Source organism: Phoenix dactylifera, chromosome 2 (genome assembly GCF_051530095.1).
Source record: "Phoenix dactylifera cultivar Ajwa chromosome 2, Ajwa_hap1_PhDact_Kaust_v1.1, whole genome shotgun sequence".
NCBI lineage: Eukaryota > Viridiplantae > Streptophyta > Magnoliopsida > Arecales > Arecaceae > Phoenix > Phoenix dactylifera.
In genome coordinates, this window is record NC_143191.1 from 9388969 (window position 1) to 9413034 (window position 24066).

At 39.9% G+C, this 24066-nt stretch overlaps 1 protein-coding gene across 1 annotated transcript; it reads right to left on the bottom strand.

Annotated features, from left to right (window-relative positions):
• Positions 1-789: 789 nt before the first annotated feature.
• On the bottom strand, positions 790-3065 carry LOC103710967 (WAT1-related protein At5g07050-like). Its single transcript, XM_008796912.5, has 7 exons — positions 2755-3065; positions 2597-2659; positions 2383-2499; positions 2011-2263; positions 1710-1868; positions 1473-1624; positions 790-1319 (listed from the first exon to the last, which is right to left on the bottom strand). Exons 1-7 carry the CDS (start codon positions 2955-2957, stop codon positions 1094-1096), a joined length of 1173 nt encoding a protein of 390 aa, XP_008795134.2. The 5' UTR covers positions 2958-3065; the 3' UTR covers positions 790-1093.
• Positions 3066-24066: the final 21001 nt, after the last annotated feature.

Genomic DNA, 24066 nt, shown 5'->3' on the forward strand with positions numbered 1-24066 from the left:
GCCAATCCTCAGGACCATTCCATGGAATGATTACTGGATACACTTATAGATCTTATAGAATCTTATGTAGCCAAACTGTTTTGAATATGAGAAATGAATTTCTACCCCAAAAACATATGGGAAATGACTTTGCACTTTTCCAACTTTGCAAGAATAGTTGTTTATGGGTCATTTAGGCACTAATAATGCTAGATGACTCAGTGCAAGGAGATCACAATTAAGTTTTGCATTATTCCTGAAGGAAACCTTGACACATGGAAAAGCAAAAGAATTATCTACTGCTTGATCTATAGTTCAGAGGAAGATTATAGAGCCATATCACCAAAAGGATATGAATTTACATAGGTATAATAGAAAAAGTAGCTATTCACATCAGGAATTCTGTTAAATGAAAAAAGTAGCCATTTTGCATGATTAAGGACACACTAGCATGTAATATGCGAGAGAGAAGTACTAGCCAACATTTTTTTTTTCACAGGATGACAACCATGGAATATTTAGACTACATAATGAGCAAGCAATTTTGGGCACATAGGGTGTAGTATCAGTGATGGATGACTGTGATGGTTCGCAGGGATTGCAGTTTTGTGTCTTATGTTTCCCTTTTGTTTGTGATTGCTATTACGCAATCCCATAATTTGGGCACAATCCAGTCAGCTGTAAGTAAGCTGTGCTCACTAATGCCACTTAAATTGTTTTTGTTAGCCGTAAGTTACTCTGGTTAGTGCTTGATATTACCCCATAGCAGAACCAAAATAAAGAAATGGACACCAACAAGATTACATCCAATTTTTGTTCAAATGAGAGATTATAAAACTCTCCAACCGCATTTTATCCAACTTCCAAATTATGGATTACATCCCACCCCACTACATCAAAATGAGAAAGAAAAAGAAACAGAAAATAGGATAAAAAGAGTGAAAAAAAAAAGGTTAGAAGGTGATGAGACCAAAAAGTACCTCCTCCTTAGCCCCAGGATCCTCTCTGCTTGCCCCTCTCAATCCCCTCTCCCCCAGTCAAAAGTACTATAAACTGAAAAAGCTTATGGTTCCTCCTTGGTCTTCATGGGACTCTGGAATTGGGACCCTGACTGCTATAACCTCTGGTCAGGGGAGGTTGTCATTATGTTGTTGGCTTTGGTCTTCTCCAGCTCAACTTCATCAACCTCTGCAATGTCCATGACCTGTCCATTCCCTTCATTGCCCTTTATGGTCCTCGGTAACTCCATAGCTTCTTGCTCCTCCTCCTCCTTGTTCTCCTTGTATTTTCCCCAGAGAACTGAGTAGAGGCCAGCAACTATCAGGATAGCCCCAAGGACACTGCACCCACAGAATATTGTAGTGGAAAAGTATTAGCAGCCAAGTGTTTTTATGTATTGGTATTAGTCCTGTTTTAATGACTCCAAGTTAAATTAAGACACTGTTTGATTGTTTATAGAATGGTTCTGTTATATGGATTTATGTCTGTCTTACCCTCCTAAATAGATATTTTCAAAAAGGATGAATGAGCCCATAATTGCAACTACAATCATCATCAAAGGGCTGAAGGCAGAGGCAAAGACTGGTCCTCTGCTCTGTATCACCAGCCCCTGAACGTAGTAGGCAATGCTAGATGTTACAATCCCCTGCACATTTAAATTCCTTATCCATGTCAATATAGAGATAGATAGATAGATAGATAGATAGATAGATAGAGAGAGAGAGACTAACAGCATAGGCAGCAGCAAGCAGGTTCATGTCCCAGCCGATTCTCCAAACAGAAGGCTTGCGTTCCATGACAAGGGTCACAGCAATGGCTTGCAGGGTTCCAACAAAGCAGATTAATGAGGTTAGGGAGAGGGGTGCATCATATTTCTTCAGTGTTGCTGCCTATAGAACCAAGAAGAAAACACAAGTCATATCGATTCCCTCGTAGAAAATTTTACAAACAATCGCCGATATGCTGTGGCCTTCTTTCCGTCATAGTTCTTACATAAGATCTTATATAATGTCCAAGAAATTGAGATTTTACCTGGAGGATGAAAAGAGAAGCCCAAGCTAGAGTTGCTATGATGAGGAAGATGGAGCCCTTGAACCAGTCCTTGTCGGCGGAATCCGTGGCAGCCGGCGGCGCATTCATTTGGCGGGGATGGACATGCTTGGTCCACACCATCTCCACAATAGGTCCCTTGTACAGGGTCATCAACATGGCCCCAGCCACTGTCACCAGGGTGCCTACCACCTTGGCTTGGCACCTCACTCTCTTGAGATCCACCTTCTCCATCCTATTTTCCAGTTCCAATACAACAAATACAATCCCTCGTGAGCAAAAGACACTTCAAAACACTCTCTGAAAAGCTATGGTAATAACACCATGAACGCATATGCAACTCTGTCTAGCTACCTGCAGAGCACTGCCATTACAAAGGTCATGGCCGGCAGGATATTGCTCATCGCACACGAGAAGGTTGGGGAGGTGAACTTCAAGCCAGCATAGTAGAAGTTTTGGTCGATCACAGGCCTACAGTTCCAGGTTAACTGTCAGAAGTGTGCCTTCGAGAAAAATAATGATAACAATTTTCGATGATATGATGAAGGAACACTAGTCAAGCACTAACCCAAGGAGCCCCAGCACGAATATTTGCATGAAAATCCAGAGTGTGAGCTTGGGCCGCACCTTCCTGTTACAATAGTTAAGACGCTCAAGCATTCAGATTTTCAGTGGATGTCGACAGGAATGGATAGAGTTAAGATTTTTTGATCATCTGATCGTCACCTCTCGAGGATGAGAGCGAATGGAGCGATTGATAGGGTAGCAAAGGCATGCCGATATACGACGAGAACGTAATGGCTCATGCCATGGTTGAGGGAGACCTTGGTGATTACGTTCATGCCGGCATAGCCGAATTGGAGGGAAATCATGGCAACGTAGGGCTTGCACCTCTGAAAGAATTTCCCACAGCGACCTTGGATCTCCATTTTAGTGGGAGAGGAAGATGAGTGTGGACAGTCCTAATGGCGTATAGCAGTGGGAGCAGGGAGAGAGGAGAACAGAGAGGAAGAACCCAAGAGACTCTGTGTTCTCCTGAGGGAATGGCCAACTTGGGTTGGCATTTATAGCCGTTAGTTGGGGCACTCTGCCTCGCCAAATCAACTTCATGAGGCCAACCATGGGAGGGGCATTCCGGGAAAGGTTGACACACACGTGGGAGCCACAGCATATTGCCTCCAACGGGGTGGGTTGGCTCCACGTGGCAGCATAGGAGTTGGTTTACGTGCGAGAGCAAGTGGGGCCCGTGACACTGGGTTAGTGGCGAGGGATGCCACAGGCACCCGTAACTCCCCCGACAAGGGGAGGAATGGCGTGTTGATGCGGGCGACGATAGAGAGAGACAGCATACGTGGGATTTGTGACGAGGACACATGATGTTAGACTAATTACTGCAGAGGGCGAAGTAGTGTTGGATGACAGCTATAGAGACGGAGCTCAAGGTAGCATTGAAAAGCATCGCCTATGCGAGATGAGTATTGGAGCCTAAGCATATCCTCCTTCAATAATGATGATCGAGTGGGTACGAGATGGAGGGCGGAGGAGGATGAGAACCCTCTGCTCTCCGACATTCTTTGGTTGGTGGAGGGCTGTAGGGCCTTTTAAGCAGTATATGTATATTAAGAGGCGAATATGACTGCTGACTGAATTGCTTCCTTTGCTGTCTAATATTCTAGAGAGGTTTTCAGATCATGCTAGGGGCTGCTTCTCTACTGCTTTGTCATCTTCTTTTTTTATTTTATTGCCTGCACCCATGCTAGAATGGTATGAGCAGTAGTTGTACCAAAAAAAAAAAATATTTACGCATTGGTCGCACGTGTGGATAGGGTAGCACGTGTTGAGGCATGCTTGGTTGCGCGAGGAAATGCGACGGGCCGGTCAACAGCCATTCATCTACATCCGTTTTGCAAGGATGCGGGGAATTAATTGCTTTGCGACATCCCAAGGAACCGACGATATGTTAGGTTCTAAATGCAAAAGCCTAATTTGGATAACGGATGCAATATATGGTGGCGTAAAGTTACGTTCGGGGTGTCATTTGCAGCTAAGGGTGTAAATGGGTCGGATCAGGTCAGGTCCTGAGTGACCCTGATCCGACTCGATTTTTTATTTGGATCCTAATTTTAGATCCAGATCCAATCCGGTTGAAGATCGTGTCGGGTCGAGTCCGAGTCGGATTCGGATTGGATCCGAGTCGGGCCTTTTTTTTTTTTTTTTTTTTGCGCTTTGGGCAAAACTAATTTGGTCATATCGTAATTATGAGGTGCTGGGTGACCCATGACTTGAAAGACTCGCAATTGACCTCCAGCCATGGCTCACTGACTAAGTCAGTCTACAAGCCAAATTTCATATCACACGATTTTTTATCTACATGACTGATTGGACGGAACTTGGTGTCTCCCAGCTCCCCTCTCACGAGGACAAAAAAAATCCCAGACCTTCTTCCAAAATTCAATTCCATTGCAGGAAAACTGGCACATGACCCATATTCAGTTAAGTGTTCCCTCACTTTCTTCCCCTCAAAAGAAAAAAGAAACAAAAACAAAAAAACAGAAGGAAAAAAAGAAGCCTGCTATCGAGACACCAGAGGTATCAACAGTGTAATAGATCTAGAGAGAATCCTGGCGGGCCGAGGTTCCTTTGAATTCTGTGAACCTATGCTTGTTGCTATCCTTCCACGCTTGACCCCTAGTCCCCTTAAGACTTTTCCTCCTCTCTCTCTCTCGGGGACCTAGATCCGACCCGATGGAAGACCGGATCGGGTCGGGTCTGGGTCGGATCGGGTCCGGATCCGAATCGGGTCCATTTTTTTTGTGCTTTTGGAAAAGAATTTAGGCAAATCTAATTTGGTCATACTTTTCATGCTGTTTTAGCGTCCCGATTTGCTCTTGTTTCTTGGGTACCTCTACCCTTTGGCTATCTCAAAGTAAACTTCGACGACAGTAGGTCAGTGAATGGTGTGACCAGAAGAGTTGGTTTTGTGATCAGGGACCACCACGGTCGGATGTTAGCCGCAGGAGGGCGGCGCACGCCAGGGGTTACAGTAGTTGAGGTAGAGCTGCGGGCAGCCTGGGAGGGTTTATCCTATGTCAGGCGAGTACTGCGTGTCGAGCGGGTGTTCCTTGATGGAGACTCATCTATGGTGATCGACTGGATCCGGGAGGCGGACAGGTATGGTGATGGTCATCCCCTTATTCGGGAGTCTTGCAGGATGGCTTAGATGATGGGCGATTTTCAGGTAGCACAAGTGTTTAGGAAGGCGAACAGGGCAGCGGACTGGGTCACCTTCTTTTGTCGCCCGGCATTTCGGAGATATTTTGGGGACGTCTACTTCAGATGCTCCTCCTCCTTTGTTATTGTTACTTTTTTGTGATATGACAGGTTGTACTCACGTTAGATATATATGAATGAATAGTTATTTTTTTACAAAAGAAAGAAAGAAAGAAAGAAAGAAAGAAAGAAGAGGAAGATGACGACGACTTGCAATTGACCTCCAGTCAGAACAGATGACCCATGACTTACAACCTAAGTCGGTCTACAAGCCAAATTTCATATCACACTATTTTTTATCTACATGACTGATTGGTGTCTCCCAGCTCCCCTCTCACGAGGATAGAAAAAAATCCCAGACCTTCTTCCAAAATCCAATTCCATTGCAGAAAACTGGCACATGAATCCAATTCCCTTAGGGCTTTCCCTCCTCGCGTTGGCTGGCATTTCTGGAGCAAGCTGACAAGCCCTTATCTGCCTATCTGCCTTGAAAACCTGCCATAAATTCACTTAAAAAAGACCAATAGTACCACGACCCATACACATAAAAAAAGAAAAGATCCTTTTTTGCTTTTTCGATGAAGCACGAGCGGCAAGCTTGGCCCGTGATAATAGGGGAGCGGAAACTCGGAGAGAAAAAGAGAGATTTTCGAGGGCAGAGCCGGCTAGGATGGCATGCCGACCACTAGAGAAGAAGTGGAAGGAGAATAGAAGCAGGTGGAGGATCAGGTAGAGAAAAATCAAAGTTTTTATAACCCTTGGCAGGAGGAGATACCCTCGGCTCAACGGCGGATCCAACTGGCCGTTCGCCAATTATAATGGCCCCCAACAACTGGAGGGAGTTCACGCTGGTCGTGCCTCCCCTGGCCGTGCCTCAATGGCAGCCAATCGGGTAGGGCATCGCGATCTCCTATTTTTTTTTTTTTTTTTCTGATGGGAGTTTGGGCTGGGCTATATTCGGATCGGGCCAGTCAAGCAGATTAGGCCTTGACGTGGCCATCACAAATCCTAAAATTTATTTATTATTTCTTTCTATATTTGTATAATCCTAGTTGCAATCTCTTATATATATGTTCAATTATAAATATACAAGTTGACCGCCTCACAATATTGAGGTCGTAAATTTTTTTAATAATATTCTTCTTTTTCTACATATTCTTCTTTTCTATAGATAATAACCAACAAGATATTTTTAGAACTCCACTTTTGTCTATAATCTACTGGATGTGGCTATCTGGATGCTTAGAATGTAAAGCTAGATGCAAAGATTTGATCTCTTTTAGGGGAACAAAGTATATTTGCTTGTGTTTCCAGCGTAGCATATTATTCCAGCTTCCAATTCTCGAGCAAATTTAAATACCACCAAGTCATTATTTTCATATACCCATCAGCATTCTACTGCCAAGGAGGAATCTCCAAAAATCACAAAATTGGTAACAGAAAATCATAAGGAGGTAACTGGAAATTTTAATTACTAAAACTTTTGTACACATCCATACGAGATCAACTGAACTGCTGAGTGGTGAGCAAGACATGACTGTAAGATTGTCTCTTTCATTTGTTGAATCTTCTCACTTGCGATGGGACAAGTCTACACAAGGCATCAAATGCAAAATACGGGACAGCTTCTCGATTGAAAAGTACACATGCATGCAACGTTCCCTAGGAGATATTGTGTAAGATCCACAGGGCAACTTCTTACACATTAACTGAGCAAATTGCCAGATTCTGAGATTGCAAATTGTATCATCACTGGATTCCCAAGATGACATTCTTCAAGCATGGAATTGCCAACAAGAGTTTAGTGTAGTACACAAAAGAAGGAAAGAGAAAGCAGAACTCGGATTTGGTGGTGTGATGTCGGCTGATACTCTGTTTCATTGTTATCAGCTACAGCTCTGCTAGGACCATGCATGGGAAAAGGTTTTGGGGACTGAGATCCTTTCACTAATTGGGTTCGCAAAACCCTACAAGGACAGGGACAACCATCCTGATAGCTGTGGGCCCTTCGCCACCTTTGATCCCTTCACATCAGGATGCAGTACCTGGATGCCACTCGGAGTGCTTCTCGAGCATCATTGCACTGCCCGCCCAGGAATATGAGCTCCCATTGGCTTGATATGCGTGCGCGCAGCTTGCCAAGTGGCTTACCAAAAATTTTTAGAAATAATTGGTCATTTCCTTCCCCCCATCTAGTGCTGGAATTTACTCGCCGTAGTTTGAATATATTCCATACTAGCTAACGCTCATTAAGTTGACCCATGACCTTATCTAATCAAAATCAAACGATTTTTCTTCTTTCAGTTTGAACCCAAAATCCGCTTAAATCCAACTCGATTCATTTTGAAGGACCCGTGGGGCAGGACCAAGTCCTAAAATTGGACATGTTCCATTTTTTAGGTCGGATCTTATTTTATTGAATTCAGACTTGACTTGATCCAATCCGTCTCATTTGAAATTCGAATAATTTTGAATTTTCAATCCTATGATCCGTCCTGAACCGATCCGATTTGAATCTGTAAAATTATTTCGGCCCGCGGGCCGCAATCCGTATAGGTGCAATCAAGTTTTGAAGCGATGGATGGGTTAACTCGAATCGGATCCGAATCGGGCCCTTTTTTTGGGTTACATCCTGGTTATATATGAATCCAACCCAATCCAAATAATCCATCGATCAAAAATTGCAGTGGTGGATTCGACTTGACTCGGCCAATTTGCACTCCGAACGTTAGCTTAGCTGGCATTCAATATGTTCTATAGCTAAGGATTTTAATGTATTATTCTGTGTCGCAGGCAGGGCACTTGGTAGCAATTGGGGCATGAGAGAGAGAGAGAGAGCACTTGGTAGCAATTGAGGCATTAATGTTCGTTGCAGGCCACCATGATGGTAAAAGATTGTAAAAGGAGATCGGTTGCCAACGTGGTCCCATAGGCTCAATTTGCACACCAGCTTTCCGCACAACGGAGCACATCCAACTTTTTAAACTTCAAGCCATGACTTTGGGGTACCAAATTGTGGTAACATGAGTTTAGATCTGATCAGGAAGTGTGCTAGCTATAGAGGTCAAGGCTATGAAGATTGTATCAATTAAAATTCAAATATAGAAAAGCTATCAAGTCCATGTTGTACTTTTGGTCAATTTTAGTAGATAATAATAGATGGTTGAAGCCTCCTATGTGAGACTAAGCCCGAAATGGCCTAAAGCCCGCAGGCCCAATTCCGACTTCAATCCAATTCAAATAGAAGAAGTAGAACAGAGGATTGCAATCGCGATCTTCTGCTCCGCTTTCCTCAGGGCAACGGGGGCGGGAACCGTGATAGCTTTGTGGCAGCTCTGCGGCCGCTCAATCGATCACGACTAGCTGTTGCGAGAATCGCGGCAATGAACGGGCACGATTTCCTTCGAAAGATCTATATGAGGATGATAGTGTTATTTTGATGATTAACAAGCAATTATCTAGAGTATGTTATAAGTTAAATCGATACTTCATTCATAAATCCATTACTCTCAGTATATTTGTATGAATTGATATAGATACATTTCATTGTTCATTTGAATGAATCTAACCTTGAGTTGCAGCAAAGTGTGGATTGAGTCGACCCAAAGAATGATTGGGTCGACCCCGGCACATCAAGAAAACATTTGGCACACTTTTGCAAAAATGGCCAAGATGAACAGTGAGTTGGGTCGACCCAAGGAAAGCATGAGTCGACCCAAACATCAAGATCCTCAAAACAAGATAGAACAATGGTTCTTTGGATTTACTGAGAGGGTCGACCCAAGAAGTAGTTGAGTCGACCCAAGCTTGAGTCGACCCAAACCCTGAGAGGGTCGACCCAAAGGCAAGACAGAAAAGAAGACACAAAATAGTTCTCTGGAATTACTGAGAGGGTCGACCCAAGAAGAAGTTGAGTCGACCCAAGTGAACTTTGAGTCGACCCAAAGAAAGGTTGGGTCGACCCAAGTGAAAGAAGGCTGAATTACAAGTTTCTGTGGATTCTGAGAGGGTCGACCCAAGGAATGTTTGAGTCGACCCAAGTGAAAGTTGGGTCGACCCAAGGACAGGTTGAGCCGACCCAAACACGGGCTGAAGCATAACGGCTAGTTCTGCAGATGTACTTTTTGTCCTTCCAAAAGGGAGTAACGGCTAGTTTTTGAATTCTAACCATTGGGGCTTGTCCAAAGGATGTAGGAAGCTATTTAAAGTGGCACTATTCATCAGATAGAACAACTTTTGCAAAGAATATCAAAGAGTACATAAGAAAACAAAAGTGCCCTAATCTTCTTCATCCAAGTGCTTCATTCAAGAATCAAAGAAAAAGGTTGAGCAGATTAAAAGAGTCATCAAGAGCTCCATCCTCCCTTGAAGAGTGAAGCATCCTTGACAAAGAAGAGAGAAGCCACTTCAAAGCAATAAATATTTTCTAACTCTTCTTTGTAGTTTATATTGTTTCATTTGCTCATTTAGGAGTTTAAATCTTTCTTTTTGGTTGTTAAACTACTTGTAAAGGTTGGTTGGTTAGCCCGCAAAACCAACGGGATAGGTTTTTGGTGAGTCCGGAAAACCAAAGTGTAAAGATTCGTTGGTGAGCCCGTAAAACCAACAAAGGTTTTTTGGTGAGCCCGGAAAACCAAAGTGTATAGGTTTTTGGTGAGCCCGGAAAACCAAAGTGTAAAGATTTTTGGATTGTGAGCCCGGAAAACAATCCAATTGTAATCCGCGAGATTATAGTGAATTCCCAAGGGGTCGCTTGGGGAGTGGACGTAGGTGCTAAGGAGAGCACCGAACCACTATACTTTGTGTTGTTTGTATTGTGATTTGTTTCAACTTGCTAACCATTTATTTGACTCAAGTAAGTTAGTTAAAATTAAAAGAAACCAATTCATCCCCCCTCTTGGCTTGTCACCTTGGGCAACAAGTGGTATCAGAGCAAGGTGCTCTAATAGTACTCATTAATTTCACAATCAAGAGTTAAAGATCATGACAACCCAAGTGGGATGCTCTATGAGTGAGGGGCAATCCACAAATAGACCACCTCTATTTAATGGCACAAACTACGCATATTGGAAAGCTAGAATGAGAATATTCATTCAAGCTTCAGACTATGAACTATGGTATATCATCACTAGAGGACCTCACACACCCACACTTAACATAGACGGCACTATCATACCCAAACCAGAAATGGATTGGAATGAGAGTGATAGAAGATTAGCACAGTTAAATGCAAAAGCTATAAATGTACTTTACTGCTCATTAGATGTAAATGAATTTAATAGAATATCTACTTGCACTACTGCCAAAGAAATTTGGGACAAACTTGAGGTCACACATGAAGGGACCAATCAAGTTAAGGAGTCAAAGATAAACATATTAGTACACAAGTATGAATTGTTTAAAATGGAATCTACTGAGTCCATAACTGATATGTTTACTCGTTTTACTGACATTATAAATGGGCTTAAGAGTTTAGGAAAGTCTTACTCTAACTCTGATTTGGTGCGAAAAATTCTCAGGTCTCTACCAAGAAATTGGGAGGCCAAGGTAACCGCCATTCAAGAAGCTAAGGACCTCAACACACTGCAATTAGAGGAGCTTCTAGGATCACTCATGACCCATGAGTTGACAATGAGGCAAAATTCAGAAGATGAAGTCAAGAGAAGAAAGCCCATTGCCCTAAAGACTACCACCCCTAAACAACAAACTGAATCGGAAGATTCAGATGATGATGAAGAAATTGATGAAGAAGGGATGGCTATGCTTGGAAGAAAATTCAGAAAATTTATGAGAGATAAGAATAGATTCCATAAAAAGAAACCCTTCCTTAAAGGTAACTCAAGCAAAGAAAAGGGTAAGGACAAAGAAAAGGAAAAAGAAACTCCCATTTGCTATGAGTGTAACAAACCCGGGCATTATAAGATAGATTGCCCAGATTTGAAGTGGATGGCAAGAAAGCTGAAAAAGAAGAATTTCATGGCTGAATGGAGTGAAAGTGAGGAATCAAGTTCGGAGGAGGAAGATCATCAAGAGACGGCCCAAATGTGTCATATGGCCAATGACGATGAGGTAGATTCTGAACTTGACTGTGATTTTACTGTTGATGAATTACATGATGCATTCTTAGAACTCATGGAAGAACATAAGAAACTGATTAATAAAAATAAAGTTCTAAAAGAAGAAAATCAATCTCTTATCAAAGATAAGTTAAAACTGTCTCATAACTGTGAAACATTAAGTAGGAAACTTACAAATAAAATCAAGAATCTGATTGCTGAAAATATCAAGCTAAAAGAAGATGCTGAAAAATATAAATCCTTGGTAGATAAATTTACACTTAGTTCTACCAAATTAAGTATGATTCTTGATAGTCAAAAAGCTGTATATGATAAGGCTGACTTAGGATATAGAACAAATATGAAACAAAAATTCTTAAAGAACATTTTTGTAAAAGCTAAAAGTGAAAATATCACTTGTTATTGCTGCAATAGGTTAGGACATAGAGCATATGAATGTAACTTTAGAAAGTTCAGTCAAAACAAATCAAGTAATAATCAAAAGATTAAATTCAAGAAAGTTTGGGTTCCAAAAGGAACATGGAGTACTAACCCTAAAGGACCCAACTTAGTTTGGGTACCTAAAGTTTCTTCTTGATCATGATTGCAGGAGTGTCTTGCAGCTGATAAAGTGGAAAAACGATGGTATCTAGATAGCGGCTGTTCAAGACACATGACCGGTGACGTAGATCAATTTGTCACCTTGGAATCAAAGAAAGGTGGAGTAGTAACCTATGGAGACAATGGTAAAGGGCATATCATTGGAAAGGGTAAAATTTTCATTGCTCCATCTATTTTTATAGAAAATGTCTTATTAGTTAAGGGTTTGAAACATAACCTTCTTAGCATAAGTCAATTTTGTGATAAAGGGTTTAAAGTCACATTTGAAGCATCTGTATGCATAATCACAAATCCTAAAGATAATAGCATTGTACTTGTAGGACAAAGGCAAAGAAATATTTACTTAGTAGATCTTCATGAGTTAGGCAAGAAAAATGGTTTATGCTTAATTACTAATGAAGAAAAGAAAAATGAAACTAGTTGGCTTTGGCATCGAAGATTAGGACATGCTAGTATGGAATTAATATCAAAACTAGTTAAGAAGGAATTAATAAAAGATGTGCCAAAATTGATCTTTGAAAAGGACAAAATATGTGGACCATGTTTATTGGAAAAACAAACTAAATCATCTTTCAAATCGAAGAATGTAGTATCAACAACTAGACCATTCGAACTCATACACATGGATTTATTTGGACCTACTAGAACTACAAGTCTAGGAGGGAAGAAGTATGGGCTAGTTATTGTTGATGATTTTTCAAGGTATACATGGGTTTCATTTTTGGCACATAAGAATGAAGCATTTTCTGAATTCTTGAAACTATATAACAATATAATAAATGATAAGAAACTCACCTTAGTAGCAATTCGAAGTGATCATGGTACTGAATTTGAAAATCAACACTTTGAAGAATTTTGCACTAAAAATGGTATATCACATCAATTTTCAGCACCTAGAACGCCTCAACAAAATGGGGTTGTTCAAAGAAAAAATAGGACATTGGCAGAAATGGCACGCACGATGTTGTGTGAGTCAAATCTTCCAAAGTACTTTTGGGCTGAAGCTATAAACACTGCTTGCCATATTCTAAATCGAGTTTTAATACGACCAATAACCAAGAAAACTCCTTATGAACTTTGGAAGAATAAGAAACCAACTGCTAAATATTTTAAAGTATTTGGATGTAGATGTTTCATATTAAACAATGGCAAGGAGGATCTAAGCAAATTTGATGCCAAGTCAGATGAAGGTATCTTCTTAGGATACTCCACATCTAGCAGGGCATACAGAGTATTCAATAAAAGAACCTTAGTAGTGGAAGAGTCAGTCAATATTATATTTGATGAGTCTCATAGTGAGTCTGCTAGGAAAGAAAATATTGTTGATGATGATACAGGAATTATCGACTTTGAAAAGTTGAATATTGATGACGTGCCAAATCAAGATAAGGGAGATGATTGCGTGCCACCACAATCCCAAAGCTTGCCAAAGGAATGGAGGTATGCATATGGACATCCCAAAGACTTAATCATTGGTGATCCATCTCAAGGGGTAAGAACTCGATCATCTCTTAAAAATTTAAATGATTATCTTGCTTTCGTTTCACAATTAGAACCTAAGACTTATGAAGAAGCTGAAAAAGATACTAATTGGATAAATGCCATGCAAGAAGAATTAAATCAATTCAAAAGAAGTAATGTATGGACATTAACTGAAAGACCAAAGCATAACTCAGTAATTGGAACAAAATGGGTATTTAGAAATAAATTAGATGAGAATAGATTAGTTATAAGAAATAAGGCTAGACTTGTAGCTAAGGGATACAATCAAGAAGAAGGAATAGATTTTGATGAAACATTTGCCCCTGTAGCTAGATTAGAGGCTATTAGATTACTTCTAGCATTTGCATGTTTTATGGATTTTAAATTATATCAAATGGATGTGAAGAGTGCGTTCTTAAATGGTTTTATTGAGGAGGAAGTATATGTAGAACAACCTCCTGGTTTTGAGAATCATGAATTGCCAAATCATGTGTTTAAATTACATAAGGCATTATATGGATTAAAGCAAGCACCTAGGGCTTGGTATGATCGATTAAGCAAATTTCTGCTTAATAATGACTTTAGTAGAGGAAATGTAGATAAAACTCTATTTCTCAAAAGAAAGGATAAAAATCTATTAGTGGTACAAATATATGTAGATGACATAATCTTTGGTGCCACAAATGATACTCTTTGCAAGGAATTTGCTGATTTAATGCACGGGAAATTTGAAATGAGTTTGATGGGAGAACTAAGTTTCTTTCTAGGATTACAAATCAAACAAACTAAAGAAGGCATTTTCATTCATCAAACTAAGTATACAAAGGAAATACTAAAGAAATTTGGGAATGAAAATCATAAGGGAGTAGGCACTCCAATGAATCCTACTAGTAAGCTAGACAAAGATGAAAAAGAGAAGAGTATTGATATTAAGCTCTATAGAGGACTAATTGGATCCTTGCTCTATCTTACTGCTAGTAGACCCGACATCGTATTTAGTATAGGAATATGTGCTAGATACCAATCGGATCCTAAGGAGTCACATTTAAGTGCTGTTAAGAGAATCCTTAGATATTTAAGAGGAACTACCAATATAGGATTATGGTACTCAAGAGACTCCTGTCTAGATTTGCTTGCATATTCAGATGCTGATTTTGCCGGATGCAAATTAGATAGGAAGAGCACAAGTGGCACATGTCAATTCTTAGGAAATAACTTAGTATCATGGCTTAGCAAAAAGCAGAATTCAGTGGCACTATCCACAGCTGAAGCTGAATATATAGCTGCTGGCAGTTGTTGTGCTCAAGTATTATGGCTTAAGCAACAACTAGAAGACTATGGAGTTAAGCTAGATAATATTCCTATTAAATGTGATAATACTAGTGCCATCAATCTTACGAAAGCATTCCAAGGCCAAACACATAGAAATAAGGTATCATTTTATTAGGGATCATGTGCAAAATGGAAATATATGTATTGAGCATATATGCACTGAAAAATAATTAGCCGACATATTTACGAAACCATTGAGTGAAGATAGATTCTGCATGCTAAGGAGGGAATTAGGCATATGTGATCCTTTTTATTGAAGAAATATAAAAGGGAGCTAGTAGTCTCATGATACATTCCTCCAATTTCTAAAATTCCATGAAACATGAGTCAAATTTGTTATCTGTAGATTCCTTACTCATGTATCATTGTCCCAGAAAGAATTTATAAGGATTGGAAGCAAAAAAAAGTTTTAGAAGCAAAAAGGAAGAGAAAAGAAAAATTCTGCACTTGGGTCGACCTAACCCAGAATAGGGTCGACCCAACGTTGAGTCGACCCAAGAAAATTCTTGAGTCGACCCAACATCGGGACCCCACTGTTAAAAGGGGGACCCGAGAGCAAAGTTAGGGCACTGTTTGCCCTTGTCCTCTTCTGAATACTCTAATCCCCACTTTCCAAACTCCTCCAAACTCCTGCAAACAGTAGATTACCTTAAGATCTTGGAGAAATGGGACCCAAAAGAGCCGTAGCCAAGAGATCCGGAAGAGTCTCACGGATCCAACGGGAGGAAAGGCAACCTACGGAGCCATCTACCGTGTCTCCACGACGTGAGGCACGTGCGGAGCCCCCTCCTCCTCCTTCCCCCTCAGTGATACTTGCAAGATTTGCGGGGAGACCGGTTACAACGGGGAGAAGGATCCATTTCGAGTTCTTTGATCAAGAAGGGTTTCGGTTGAGGGAATGGATCCAAAGGCAAGGTTGGGAGTATCTTTGCTCCCTAGATGTGATGATCTACCCCGAATTGGTTCAGGAGTTCTATGCCTTCCTTAAAACTGGTATGGGAGGGCTTGTTTCGGAAGTTCGAGGAGTTCGAGTTCGAGTTTCCGAGGAGAGCTTGAGTGAGCTGCTTCATCTACCCTGCGTAGGAGCCACTCCGGAAAAGCCTGAAAATAAAATGAGAGCCCTACAGCGGATCATGGAAAATGAGAACTTCGACTTTTCCGAGAAGGTAATAGCTAGTTCTCTTTCTGCTGAAATGAGATTACTGCTCAGTATAATAAATAGGATTTTATTTCCAAAGACCGGGAGATTCGATCTCATCACAGAGCGAGATCTAGCAGTGATGGAGTGTATGATTCAGGAGATTCCCCTAAATCTTCCGGCCATGATACTGAGACAGATGAGGAAGGTGATCTGCAACTCGAGGGTATCACTACCTTATGGTATGATACTCACTTTGATTTTTCGACAGCACGGTATATCTCTCGAGGGGGAGGCATCCAAGAGTCTGCATCATACTGACACATACACTGCACGGACACTTATACGCATGGGATATGAGAAAGTGAACGGACAGTGGATTAACACTGGAGCAGGCATTCAGGGTAAGGCACCAGAGGGCGATGCACCAGAGGCTGAGGATGAGGAGCATATGGATCATCCTACTGCACCTTTAGAGGCTGGACCATCGTCATCCGTTCCTCCGAGAGATACGGATGAGTTTTGGAGTAGGATGACTGAGATCATGTCAGCTCAGGCCAGGACTATTACTGACCGACTGGACATCATGTCTGCTGAGATCAGTGATCTGAGGCAGCAGATAGGAGCACTCCGGAGAGAGAGACCCATGGACCATCTGTGCCACAGGCTGCCGAGTCAAAGATTTCGGCACAGAGTCATCCAGCTCGTCGTGCTCCACGCCAGACACAGTCTCACCAGACTCGACCTCCCCTCGCCACATACACTAGGCGGATGAGGACTAGATCCCAGCCGTTAGAGTCTCCCTAAGCTGATTTTAGCATTTCTGTTTAGAGCCTAGGCTAGATATCTAGTTCTCGTATGTATTTTGCTTTTATCATGTATCTTTAAACTTTGATTAAGGAACATTGTATTTGTTTTTGTTTTTGGCATGAATGTACGAAAATGTTCCTATTTTGATCAATGAAGTTTGAAGTTTGGTATTTATTGCATCTTTTCCCGTGTACCTATTTGGTGATCACAAAAAGGGGGAGAAGTAAAGAAAGAGTAATAGGGGAGAAGTAAGTAATAGGGGAGAAGTAAAGATATCTTTAGAAGTAAAGAAAAAGTAATAAGAGGAGAAGTAAAGAAAGGAGAAGTAAAAAAAAATATATAAGAAGTTGAAATAAGAAGTTATGAACTTGTGTAAGAAGAGAGAAATAACTTGTGAAACAAATTGAAAATCATATAAGAAAGCATATACATCTAAGGGGGAGCAATTTGTAACAATGAAAATCTTCAAATCCAAAACTTCTATCAAATTTCAGAACTTGGCACATATAATTTCAGAATTTGGCACGCACCTTTCACACCTCGATACATAACCTGAAACTCATGTTTTATCTCAAATTTTTGGAGTTTCATCTTTAATGAATTATAAATGAAAGGGGGAGTAATTCAAAAAGTCAAATTGGCAACATTTAAATAATATAGGGAGAGACTTCACTCTTATATATGAAAAACTGAAATTCAGCAAGGTAAGCCCTTTCAAAAACTGATTTTAAAAGACAAGTATCAATAGGCTCATACTCTTTATTTTGTAATCATCAAAAAGGGGGAGATTGAGGATGATAGTGTTATTTTGATGATTAACAAGCAATTATCTAGAGTATGTTATAAGTTAAATCGATACTTCATTCATAAGTCCATTACTCTCAGTATATTTGTATGAATTGATATAGATACATTTCATTGTTCATTTGAATGAATCTAACCTTGAGTTGCAGCAAAGTGTGGATTGAGTCGACCCAAAGAATGATTGGGTCGACCCCGGCACATCAAGAAAACATTTGGCACACTTTTGCAAAAATGGCCAAGATGAACAGTGAGTTGGGTCGACCTAAGAAAAGCATGAGTCGACCCAAACATCAAGATCCTCAAAATAAGACAGAACAATGGTTCTCTGGATTTACTGAGAGGGTCGACCCAAGAAGTAGTTGAGTCGACCCAAGCTTGAGTCGACCCAAACCCTGAGAGGGTCGACCCAAAGGCAACATAGAAAAGAAGACAGAAAATGGTTCTCTGGAATTACTGAGAGGGTCGACCCAAGAAGAAGTTGAGTCGACCCAAGTGAACTTTGAGTCGACCCAAAGAAAGGTTGGGTCGACCCAAGTGAAGGAAGGCTGAATTACAAGTTTCTGTGGATTCTGAGAGGGTCGACCCAAGGAATGTTTGAGTCGACCCAAGTGAAAGTTGGGTCGACCCAAGGACAGGTTGAGCCGACCCAAACACGGGCTGAAGCATAACGGCTAGTTCTGCAGATGTACTTTTTGTCCTTCCAAAAGGGAGTAACGGCTAATTTTTGAATTCTAACCATTGGGGCTTGTCCAAAGGATGTAGGAAGCTATTTAAAGTGGCACTATTCATCAGATAGAACAACTTTTGCAAAGAATATCAAAGAGTACACAAGAAAACAAAAGTGCCCTAATCTTCTTCATCCAAGTGCTTCATTCAAGAATCAAAGAAAAGGGTTGAGCAGATTAAAAGAGTCATCAAGAGCTCCATCCTCCCTTGAAGAGTGAAGCATCCTTGACAAAGAAGAGAGAAGCCACTTCAAAGCGATAAATATTTTCTAACTCTTCTTTGTAGTTTATATTGTTTCATTTGCTCATTTAGGAGTTTAAATCTTTCTTTTTGGTTGTTAAACTACTTGTAAAGGTTGGTTGGTTAGCCCGCAAAACCAACGGGATAGGTTTTTGGTGAGCCCGGAAAACCAAAGTGTAAAGGTTTTTGGATTGTGAGCCCGGAAAACAATCCAACTGTAATCCGCGAGATTATAGTGAATTCCCAAGGGGTCGTTTAGGGAGTGGACGTAGGTGCTAAGGAGAGCACCGAACCACTATACTTTGTGTTGTTTGTATTGTGATTTGTTTCAACTTGCTAACCATTCATTTGACTCAAGTAAGTTAGTTAAAATTAAAAGAAACCAATTCACCCCCCCCTCTTGGCTTGTCACCTTGGGCAACACTATAAAAACCCCTCATCCCTCTGCCATTGACCCACTGCTGAGCTCTCTCCTCCCACTCTTCCCTCTTCTCTCTTCTCCTCCTTCTCTAGTGGCCGGCATGCCACCTCGGCTGAGCGCTGGACACCGTTGCCACCGGTGGTTGATGATAATAATTTTTGGCACTTTGTGCGACCCATGCCACTGGATTACGTGGCTATAGCCTATTTATGTTGGGATTCTAGTATCAGTTTTATGAAAATAATAATAAATTTCAAAAAAAAATGTATTATTGATGATTTATTTCTCAGTCATTATTTTGTGTTTTAATTAAATATCTGGCATGTTGGGGTGTTATGTTGCTTACTGGGCTAATGTAGCTCATTACTATGTTTCTCTATTTTTCAGATCCAGATATATGATCGCATAGGACTGAGGAATGCGTTAGATTTTCTGATTATACCTTCAGTTGATGGCATTTTAGTCAGATTAGTTAGAGTAATTAATTTGATTTATATTATTAGTAAGCACATGTTGACATATGTCACATTGGATTTTTGTAAGATTGATTTGAATACATAATTGATAAATTTTTAGGATTTAGTATTGTTTGGATATGACATGTAGCTTTGCATGCCTGTATGGTCTGTCATACAGGCGTATGGCGTCTGTCGCGATATGGGTTCGGGGCATGACAGATTTAGTGGTATGAGAACTCAGGTTTAAGATTACTAGAGATCGTGATTGAAATAGTGGTATGGAGCTTAACTTTTAGGATTCTTAGGATTCATCGGAAAGTTTGAGAGATGGATAGAAATTAGGCAATGAGACGAATTTCTTTGTTCTTGTTATTGATAAATTTGTGTTATATTATCTGAATTTTGTTTGCGATGCTTATTGAAATAAGAGTGCTAGGGCTCGAGGCAAAGTATGAATAAACTATTTTAGGTGTTTTCTCGATGGAATAATTTGTATTTTAGGTTATGATTGAATTAGATTTTGACTAAAATTAAGTGGAGTACTAGACATGCAATATTATCATATATTGTAATTATTTATTTATAAGGATATAAGTGATTTTGGAAGTTCAACTTATATAGGGTATTGTGATGTTACTTCTCGCTTGAAGTTAATTATTTCGATGGCAAGTTAAGGTTCATTTATAAAATGTTAGTTAAGGTTTGGGCTAAAAAATATTTGATGATATTCATCGAAATATTCTTCGAGGATTGAAATTTGTATGTGGATCATCTATGAAACTCTTATATAAAAAAAAATATATATTTGGGATGAGATTCTAGAATTTTTCTTTGGCTTTACCTAGAATTTGAAATTTTAGATCTTTTTAAATTTCAATGCACATTGGTATTTCAATTGGCAGTCATTTAGTAAATTCTAAGAGTAATGGTTGTTTAAATTATTTTATAGCTGGTCAGCAATATTAACTCTGTGATCTAGAAATGTTTTGATGGCTTTCCTTGTTATGGAGAATTTTGTAAAAAAAAAAAAAATCTGGCATCTTAAGTCTAGGATTAATAGAATGTTGGTTTCTGCTTTAGCTGATCTTGGATTTGGAATGTTTTAATATAAATCTCTTTTTCCTTAGATTTATAGCTTATGCTTTTGAAAGATTCACGGATAATTATCAATCTTGAAGAATATTTTATGCTCAAATAGTCTACTATGGATAAAGTGGAGTAGTTTATGATCTTATGATGGATCAACATTAGTTGATGTTTTGACAAAAAAAAAAACAAAAATCATGTTGCAGATTATAGATGTGATTCAGAATTGGGAGAATTGCAACAGTTTAGCTATCTTAAGAACGAAAAAAAAGATAGTTAAAAAAAGAGAGACTATTCCTAAAAAGAAGTAGTTAATAAATCTATGTTGTCTCGACCTGATTCTCTAAGTTAAGGTAGATTGGTCTCTTTGTTTCAGATAGTTTAGTAGATTTACAAGATCATAAATGTTTGCAATATTGCAAATAAAAATATTTTTCTTATTCGAGGAATTGATCTAAATGTAAAATCATAGAGTTTATATCTTGGTGAATTTTTTTGTAAATCTTTGAACCAAATTATTAGATTTTTCTGAGTAATATATATATATATATATAATTATAAATCAAGGCCGTAAGTTGATCATGGATTTTGTATCACCATAGGAGAAATGCTAGTGGAATTTCATAAGAGGCCTCAATGAGTTCAATATAGAAGATAAGATTCGAGAAGATTGAATATGCTTGTGAGTAAGATAATCTGAATTTTTTTTTATCAGAGCATAGAATTAATATTCTTAAAAGAGAGATCAATATCAAATTGTATAATGAAATTGTCAAGGGAATCTAGAGTTGGCTTAGCTCAAATTGGATCTATAATATGATTACTTGATCATATGATGGTACACATATGACAATTATCTCGAAGGTTAATCTTGATCTAGTATGCTTGGAAAGTAAGGATAAAATTTTTGTTTCAATATTATTAAAAAAATGATGATGATCTGGGATCATTAAAATATTTTGGAGAATATTGATCATAGGTGCGCAGCGAAAGTAGGGTGGACTAAGTTATTTTAAACTGATCAAAAATATTGACCGTATTTTGTAATATGTTATGATGGAACCTAGATTTTTCAATAAAGAAGGCTTTTGTTAATAAGAGAAAGTGAATACTGTTGATTCTCAGGTTAATCATGATATGACTATGTTATCTCTCTAATAGATTCTTCTATTATTGGTATGCTAAAATTTTTTTTGAGCATTTTATGACTAGGAGGAGTTGATCATTAATTAAATATGATCTAAATTTTTAAGTATCCAAATAAGTTATGTGTTAATTGTTCTCTCTTTATGATTTATAAATTTAAGTTAAATTTTAAGCCTTATGACATATTGAATCATGATATCAATACTTTGCCTTCTCAGACTAGCTCTTATGATTTGATACCAATCATTTTTAAAGATAGACCGTTATTGTCTAAAGCCCATCATTACATGTTCATTTTGTGAATCACATTCCTAGCCATATAATGATTTGACTCTAAAGTTGGTCATTATCTTTTGTGGGATCAGCACTCTATCATAATAAGTGTATGAAATCTATTTCATTTCAAGTTCTATCCCAAATACAATTAATTTTATCGATCTTGTTGTGAAATGATTTCAATCCGATCTGAAGTAAACTTGCATCAAGATGATAGTTTTAATCTTAGATTGCTAGTTTATATAAAAATTTTGATAATTGATCCAAAGTTATTTATCACCCTGATTTTGATCGAGGATAATGAGATCTTGGATTTATGTTACTCAATGGGCTGAACATCTCTAAATTTGGAAGGCCTAAATTCTTCATATTTCGAGGTTGAATTTTCTTAAGGAGGAGAGAATGTGAAACTAGGCCCGAAATGGGCCAAATTGTATTGTAGTAGGCAGGTCCAACCGACTTCAGTCCAATTCGGATAGAAGATGCAGAATAGAGGATCACGATCGCGATCCTCTGCTCCACCTTCCTCGGGGTAATGGGGTCGGAAACCGTGGCAGCTCCGTGGCAACTCTGTGGCAGCCTCGCGGCCACTTTGAGCGGTTGCCGATCACGTGCAACCGCCGCGAGAATCGCAGCGGTGAATGAGCTATGATTTTCTTCGAAAGCTCTATAAAAATCCCTCATCCCTCTTCCATTGACCCACTGCCGAGCTCTCTCTTCCCTCTCCTCCCTCTCCGGTGGCTAGCGTGCCACCCCGGCCGAGCGTCGTCCAATGCCCTCCCCGATTTCTCTGCTTCATTTGATTCCCCCCAGTTTCGAGCGCCACCATCACTAGTCACCACTGGTTGAGTAGTTGTGGCCGAGGTTCTTCTCCTCCATCAATGCATTGGTAAGCCTCTTCCCCTTTTCCTCCGGTCGAAGCTAACAGAGAAGTTTTTCCTTTTTTTTTTTCGGGCATACTGAGAACAATCTCGATTTTCCTCCTTCTCACTGCAGCTGCCGCTGCTGTCGGCTGGCCGTTGACCGAATGTCGACCTTCGGCCACCTCATCGGCTTCTCGTCCCTCTCTTCCTCCTCTTCCCCTTCCTCCCTATTTCTTAGTTCAATGGGAAGAAAAAAAAAACCCCATTTGGGTTGTATTGATCTAGTTCGCCCGAGTTCATCCAATTTGGGGCTATGTTTATTCCTTTTGGGCCGTACCCATTTTGAGCTCTATTCATCCATCATGGGCCATGCACATTTGGGGTTGTATTCATTCATTTTGGGCTCTGCTCATTTGGGCCGAGTTCATGCTGGGCCGTTTTGGGCCCTGCTCATCTATCATGGGCCGTACTCATTTTGGGCCCTATCCATCCATCGTGGGCCCTGTTCATTTTGGTGCCACGTTCATTTTGGGTTGTATTGGGTCCTGTTCATCCATTGCGGGCCGAGTCTGCTCATTTTGGGCCAAAGAAAAAACAAAGAGAGAGAGAAGGAAAACCCTCTTTTTTTTTAGTAAAAGTGGCTATTCATCTCATATAGATCTAACGTGAGTACAACCATTCAGATCACAAGAAAGTAAAAAGTAAACCCTCTTTTTCTCTCAACTTAACTTGTGGACTAGATACATTGATTGATTCAGGTCGATCTAGGCCAAATCTCTCTTTTTCTATTTTGGTTAAACCGGACTGAATTGACTAAGCCCTTGATTAGACCTAACCAAGTGGATTAGGCTCGAAACTAAGTGGATCAGGCTCAAAAGCTCAACTAGCCTTAGATCGTGTCTCTTTCTCTCTCTAAGTAAGCTTACATTCTAACTAGATCTAGACCTTTCTCCCAATGGTCGACCTGAACCACTTGGACACAGCACAAGACTAGGATTAGATCAAATCCAGACCCATGCTGAGACTCTCTATCCTCTCTTTTATCTCTCTCTAGACATGCTCGGGGATCCTAGTGTAAGCCCTATTCTTTTTGTTGTTCCATGTTGACCCAGTTTAGAGACATTGAACCGCCTCGATACTCGGGCGGTAGACCGGCCATTACATCAGCCTCATCTAGATTTGACCACTTTTGATTTTTATTTGACCCATTGAATCCTTCTGGCTCAAACTGACCTGAGCAATCGGGCACCGTCACCCGACCATCCTGATCTGGGGGCATGAGACCGTAGTGTTTAATTTTGACTTCTAA

Coding starts and splice junctions, on each gene's coding strand:
- LOC103710967 (XM_008796912.5), bottom strand. CDS start 2,957: ATGGAGATCCAAGGTCGCTGTGGGAAATTCTTTCAGAGGTGCAAGCCC. Junction 1,625..1,709: donor TGCTTGCTGCTGCCTATGCT/GTTAGTCTCTCT, acceptor TTAAATGTGCAG/GGGATTGTAACATCTAGCAT. Junction 1,320..1,472: donor GAAAATATCTATTTAGGAGG/GTAAGACAGACA, acceptor CTGTGGGTGCAG/TGTCCTTGGGGCTATCCTGA.